The 7,199-nt window shown below is 41.5% G+C and overlaps 1 protein-coding gene across 1 annotated transcript; it reads left to right on the plus strand.

The window, feature by feature from the left end:
- Window positions 1–1,919: 1,919 nt before the first annotated feature.
- Window positions 1,920–6,131, plus strand: LOC102861764 (NKG2D ligand 2-like). The gene is made up of 3 exons (XM_006891089.1): window positions 1,920–1,970; window positions 5,727–6,011; window positions 6,054–6,131. The coding sequence occupies exons 1-3, from the start codon at window positions 1,920–1,922 to the stop codon at window positions 6,129–6,131; spliced, it is 414 nt and encodes a 137-aa protein (XP_006891151.1).
- Window positions 6,132–7,199: the final 1,068 nt, after the last annotated feature.

Consider the following 7,199-nt stretch of genomic DNA (forward strand, 5'->3'; position numbering starts at 1 on the left):
GTTTCCTGAAGCGAAAGGGATATGGTAAAGAGAGCAAGAGAAGACAAGAGTGGTCGCAGCTGGTGCCTGGATCCGACTGCAAGATAAAGTTTTGCTGGGTATAGAACATTTGGTGGATGATTTCCACCCCCACCCCCTTTCATAAGTGTTAAGTGTGTTATTCCATTACCTTTCTTTCTGCATGGTTTCTGTTGAGAAATCTGAGTCTTACTGGCTGTCTAATATAATTTTTCCTCGGCTGCTTTCAGTATTCTTTTTTTTTTCTCTTTAATTTTGGAGAATTTGATTATGATGTCTCGGTATTTTACTTTTGGGGGCCTATCCTTCTTGGGGTTTGCTCAACTTCTCAAAAGCATATTCTCTCCTTTTTCACAATACTTGGGAAATGCTTTTCCAGTAAATGTTCAATGATATTCTCTGTTTTTGTTTTTTTTCCCCATTCTTGAGATCCAATCATGAGTAATTATGTTCTACATGGTTCTTCTGCTTTTCTTCTTTTTTTTATTTCTATAATATATTAGCATTCAGGATTTGTCCTCCATCTCGCTAGGTCTGTTCTAGTTTTTAAATTCTCCTTGTTTGTCCTTTCAACTTGTTCTCTATTTCTGTAATTTTGGTCTTAATGTTCTGAATCTCACTTTTCTGGCTGGTTTTTTTTTTTTTGTTTTTGCTTTTTTTTGGTTTTTTATGTGTGTACCGTCAAATTGGATCTGACTGGTACAGGAGGCGATTGTTCCTCCTTCTTCTGCAGAGCATCTGGTGGATTTGAACCGCACACCTCTGGGATTGCAGTGCAGTCTCCTACCACCAGGCCACCAGAGCTCTGTTTTGCTTTTTTTAAAAAAATAGCTTTCAATTTTCCATTTCTTTTCTCTGTCGTAATTTCTTTGTTGTTGTTTTTTTAATGTCTATAATTAGATCTCTACTTTCCAGAATTTTGGCTGTAGTTTTTCTCAGCCTTTTCTTAATCTGCTAGAGACACTAAACTATCATTCTTTTGTACCTACATCAAGAAGTTTCAATAGCATTTTTTCTTCTGAAAGATTTTTCTGGTTCTGTATTGTGACGACTTTTTTGGGTTTTGTTTTGATTTTTCTTGTTCTGTTTTGTTTTGCTAGTTTAAAGTTATTTGCCACCTTCAAGACTGGTGATGGCATTATGTTTGTATTACTTTGATATTGATCCTTGTGAGATTTTTGGGTCACTTGCCATTTTGGTAATTTTTAATATCTTACCTCCTGTCTTCTCATGAGTGTGAAAAAGGATGCTGGTGTGCACATGTGGTCCTCTGTGGGCTGTTTGTCGAGAGCAATTGAGGGCAGACTGAGCTGTTGTTGGCTGAAGCCTTTTGTAGATGAGGTGGAGCAGAGAGCCAATCTTTATTCCTGTCCAATGGCTGAAGTCACAAAAGGTGTCTCTATGTGTGGTTGAATATAGTTACTGTCTGTTGTTAGATGGAACAAAGCAAAAGGTAAACAAAAGAAAATAGTAAGAAACACACCCCCGCAAAAAAAAACAAAACACCAGAAGCAAGATTGGGACATAAAAGAAAACGGGGGGCAAGGGGAACAACTCAAAGCAAAACTGAGAGGATTAAAAAATTAAGGATAATCAGAATTGTTGTTAGGTGCCATCAAGATTGCCCATTTTTCTCCTACAGACTATGACTCACAGTGACCCTATAAACAACAGCTCCAAACCTTGTCCTATCCTGCGCCATCTCGTGATCTCTGTAATGCTCATGTTCACTGTGTGATCACTGTGTCAGTCCATCTCATTGAGAGTCAATCCATCTTGTTGAGGGCCTTCCTCTTTAGCTGACACTCTGCCTTTTCCGGCATGATGTCTCTCTCCAAGGATGGTTCTTCCTGAAAATATGCCCAAAACAAGTGAGATGAAGTTTCCCTATCCCTGCTGCTATGGAGCATTTTGGTTGTACTTCCTCCGAGACAGATTTGTTTGTACTTTTGGTAGGCCATGGGCTAGTGAGTCCTTTTTGCCAACACCACAGCAATAATCAGAATAGAAGGATGAAAAGAGACACAAGAAAATATCTTCAGGAAAAGGGGGGAAAGCTAGAGAGAAGATGAAGGAGGAAATATGAAGGAAAAGATGAAAACTCACAAAAACAAATGAACAAATAAAAATCTCAAAATGATATAAGAAATTTGGAAAAAGAGAGAAAAGAGGAACTTTGGAGAGGGTTGGACGGGGCCCCTGACTGATGCTCTTGTCACTACTGTGGTGGATGGATGCAGGATATTGGGGTTTAGTCAGTGTGTCTCCCAGTTTAGCAGAAAGCTGGCACCAGGGCGCCCAATCAATTCCTGCCATTCTGAGAGGTGACGGAGGTCTCAAAACGTGAGTTTACCATGGGTAGCACCTCAAAGTTTCTTTTGTCCTCAGAGGAGCTTAGGCTAGAACAGCTGGTGGATTTGAACCACGTGTCTTTGGGCTGGCAGCTCAGCTCCTTACTGTTAGGGCACTTACTGTTCCTTTTCAGCCATAATTGTTGTTGTTATGTGCTGTCAAGTCTGAGCTGACCCATAGTTGATCCTCTAGTGCTTTTTCAGAGTCAGTAGATTGCAAAGGAGGAGATTGCCCATGCTTCTACCATGGAGCAACTAGTGGAGTCGAACCATGTGCCTTTGGGATTGCAGTGCAACTTCTTACCACTAGAGCTCCCTAATAGATCCCCTTATTGTCTTTTCTTATCTTCATGATATTAATTAGAGGAGAAATGAAGCTTTCTAGAGTATTTCCTATTCTGGATTTGTAATTTTGTTGCCTTGTGGTTTTCTTTAACTTCTTCCTCCAAGCTCCATTTTGCCTCTAAACTGATAGCTAAATTAAAGTCAGGTTCCACTTTGGAAGGAAAAAATACATCAGAGGGGTGCTTGCTATGAGCCTCCTTTCCACCACATTGGAAGAACAGAATGCCTTGTCTTGCACTTTTAGTGATGCTAAAACTGACAAAAGACAAATAGTATTTTGCAAGGAGGGACTGGTCCTTGGAGAGGGACATCGTGTTTGGGAGAGTGGAGAGATGGTGCAGGAGAGGAAGATCCTCGATAAGATGGATCGATTCTGTGAGTGGAGTGGTGGGAATGAGTGTGTTTGAGATGGTGAGGTTGACACAGGATAGAACGGCGTTTAGGGTTCTTGTACATAGGGTCGCTATGATTCACAAGCGACTCAATGGCACATAACAACAACAACAATTTTTTAAATGGTTTAACTGAAATATCCTTTACCACTATACATGACAACTAATTTAAATAAACAATTCAGTGAGTTTTCGTACATTTACAAAGTTGTTCAGCCACCGCTACAATCTCATTTTAGAATATTTTCATCACATTAAAAAGAAACTTGATGTTACTTTTCACTCAGTCCTCATTCCTGCTCCAAGCCCTACCCATTGTTGCCTAGTTGATTCTGGCTAATAGTGACCCTGGAGGACAAAGCATAATGGATTTTCCAAGTTGTGGTCATGAAAAACCACCACCTCGTTCTTCCTCACAGCAGCTGGTGGATTAAAAACACCTTTCCCCCCCTAATTGTCATGGGAAAATCTGCTGTTAAGGACCTCTCCAAAGTACTGAAGAGCAATGGTGTCTCTCTGGAGACTAAGGTGCGCCTGATAAAGGCCGTGGTCTTTGCAATCACTTGTTATGCATCAGAGAGTTGGACAATGACCAAGGAGGATAGAAGGAGAATTGATGCCTTTGAGCTGTGGTGCTGGAGAAGAGTATTGAGAATACCATGGACTGCTAGGAAAACAGATTCATCCTGGAAAGGGTTAAACCAGGTGGCTCCTTGGAGGCAAGGATTCTGGGGCTTCGTCTGACATACTTTGGACATGTTGCAAGGAGAGACAGGTCCTTGGAGAGGGACATCATGCTTGGTAGGGTGGAGGGACAGCGCAGGAGGGGAAGGCCCTCTATGAGGTGGACTGATTCAGCAACTGGGGTAATTGGGATGGGAGTGTCGGAGACAGTGAGATTGGCACAGGACAGAGCGGAGTTTAGGGCTGTTGTACATAGGGTCGCTATGAGTCACAAGTAATTTGACGGCACATAACAACAACAGCAACAACAATCTATTTTCTTTTTTCTTGTTTTAGTTTTTTTTTATTATTATTTTTGTGTGTACCATCAAATCAGATTTCACTGGTACCAGAGAAAATTGCCCCTCCTTCTCCAGCAGAGGATCTGGTGGATTCGAACTGCTCACCTCTGGGATTGCAGTGCAGCTTCTGGCCACAAGGCCACCAGAGCTTGCCACTAATCTATTTTCAATCTAGATTGTAGAAAGCTAGAAGATTATTTTACTACAGTGACAAACTTTAAATATTCATTGGGGGCTGAAGAGGTAGCTTTAAAACTCTAAGAATTAAACAATTTACCAGAGCAGGCATTTGATAAAATATTAGCCTTAGCTGTAGTAGAAGACATCTGTAACTCTTCACCACAGATTAGTAATAGGTACAAATAAACTCATGCTTACCTTCCTTATTCCTAATGAACTAATCTATATTTTGCTAATCTATTTTCAATCTCTTCAGAATTGCATTTTCTGGAAAAAACATGCTTTGCAAATTTCACTCTTTTGATCTCTGCTCTCTCTAAATTTGATCTAGACATATTAACCTCACTAAGTCATTTTTATTCTTTGCTTCCATTTCTTTTGCTCCTTTGTTAATTTATCTTGATCTACCTTTAATAAATATCTCTAATTTTGTGCTGTCTCTTCGTCCCCAGTACTCAGTTCTCTGCTACCATTTGGTTGAATAGCAAAGCCCTTCTAGCTCATAGGGAATTTTTGTGAAACCCAGCAAAAGATGCCCCTTTCTGACAGATGCAATTCCTCTGGCTTGCTGCTTGGTAAGGGAAAGTGTGTTAGTTTCAAGTAAATGATGTCCCCTCCAGGCAGACAATGGGAGACTTTGGGTGGTGCAAATATTTAAGTGCTTCCAGGCCATGATCTTCACAATTACTTGATATACAACACAGAGCTGGACAATGAATAAGGATGACAGAAGAAGAATTGATGCCTTTGAGCTGTAGAACTGGAGAAGAATAATGAACATACTGTGAATTGCCAAGAGAATTACCAGGTCTGTCCTGGGTAGAGTGAATCCAAGTTGCTCCTTAGAGGCAAGGACTTGAAGCTCCGTCTCACACACTTTGGGCACGTTGCAAGGAGGCACCAGTTCTTAGAGAAAGATCTCATGCTTGGAAGGAGGGAGTGACTGCCCAAGAGAGGAAGACCCTGGATGAGATAGTTTGACATAGTAACTGGGGCAATGGCGTAGGTGTGTCAGAGACAATGAGATTGGCTCAGGATAGGACAGGGTTCAGAGCTGTTGCGCATGAGGTCATTATGAGTTGCAGGGAATGCGACATCACATAAAGCACACAGGAACAACAAACCACTAAGCTACAGAGAGCTCCGGTGGCCTGGTGGCAAGGAGTTGCGCTGCCAACCTGAAGACAGCATTCAAATCCATCAGGGGCTCAGTGGAAGAAGATGGGCAATCTTCTCCCATGCCTCTGAAAACACACTGGTGGGTCAGCCATGCATTGTTTACAACTTGACAATTCCTTACCACTGAACCACTGGCACTCCTGCCACCACCAATTGCACCCCCAAAACCTCTCCTGCACTCAGGTCCCCAAAGCACGGATTCCAGACTCCATTCTCTCTTTCTGCTTCTGCTGCAGCTGTTAGGCTTGGAGGGACCAGCCAAGCCTCAGTCCCTTTACAACTTCACCATCATACATAAGGCCACACCTGGACAGTCATGGTGTGAGGCTCAAGGCCAGGTAGATAAAGAGCCTTTTTGTCATTTTGACTGTGGGAACAACAAGGTCATGAACTTGAGTCTCCTTGGAATGAAAATGAATGCCACAGAGCAATGTGAGAGACAAACACAAACTCTGAGAGACACAGGGGTCAATCTGAGACAACAAGTACTGGACATTAAACTGGATTCTGTCGCCCTGCAGGCCAAGATGTGCCACTGACAGCACCTGACTGTTTGGCTTTAGATATTCCTCCTGTTTGACCTAGAAACCATGAAGTGGCCACAGGTTTATCCTGGTGCCAGACTGATGAAGGAGGCCTAGGAGGACAGCAGTCTGCCCAAGCTGTTGAAGACAATGTCAGAGTTGTATGTGGTAAAATGGAATTGTGCTTCACCAAAGACATTCACATGGTGAACACATGAAGAAATATTCAAAATCCCTAGCTCTAAGAGAGATGCAAATCAAAATAACTATGAAATTTCATCTCATCCCAATAAGAATAGCAAAATTTAAAAGAACAGCAAGCAACAAATGCTGGTTAGGTTGCAGAGAAACTGGAACCCAAATTCACTGCTGGTGGGAGTGTAAAATGGTGCAATCAGTATGGAAGGCAGTATGGTGCTTTTTCAAAAAGTTGCAAATAGAAATACCATTTGACCCAGAAATCCCACTACTGGGAATATACCCCAAAGAGACCATAACTGACATCCAAGCAGATATATGCACACCTATGTTTATTGTGGCTCTGTTCACAATAGCAAGGAGTTGGAAACAACCTAAGTGCCCATCAACAAACGAATGGATAGAGAAGCTGTGGTATATTCACACAATGGAATACTATACTGCATTGAAAAGCAAAGAACTCATGCAATATTATTCCAAATGGGTGACTCTGGAGGACATTATGCTGAGTGAGGTATCTTAGTCACTAAAGGACAAATACTGCATGGTGCCATTGTTGTAAAACAGGACTGACTTTGGGGTTGGGGAGAGACTGAGAAAGATGGTTTCAACAATGTATACTGCATTGAAACAGATGAGGGAGAAAACTGTTTAAAAGGGATATAAGATTAGGTATTATTGTTATGACAGGAGTCCAGAATGAAGGCTGCACAGTGGAGTTAACTGAGGGTAGGGATTATATAACAATGAAAGAGTATGGGTTTTTTTAGAAGTTAGATTTTTTAAAATTTTATTTTATTATTTTGTGTATGTGTGTGCCATTAAATCGGATCTGACTGGTACAGGAGGATATTGCCCCTCCTTCTCCAGCAGAGCATCTGGTGGATTCGAACTGGGTACCTCTGATTACAAATGCAGGAATTTTATTTATTTATTTATTTATTTATTTATTTTTGCGAGCTCTGGTGGCCTAGTGACAAGAAGCTG

The sequence above is a fragment of the Elephantulus edwardii genome, unplaced genomic scaffold (assembly GCF_000299155.1).
Source record: "Elephantulus edwardii isolate Elephantulus edwardi_28Jun2011 unplaced genomic scaffold, EleEdw1.0 scaffold00094, whole genome shotgun sequence".
In the NCBI taxonomy this organism is placed as follows: Eukaryota; Metazoa; Chordata; class Mammalia; order Macroscelidea; family Macroscelididae; genus Elephantulus; species Elephantulus edwardii.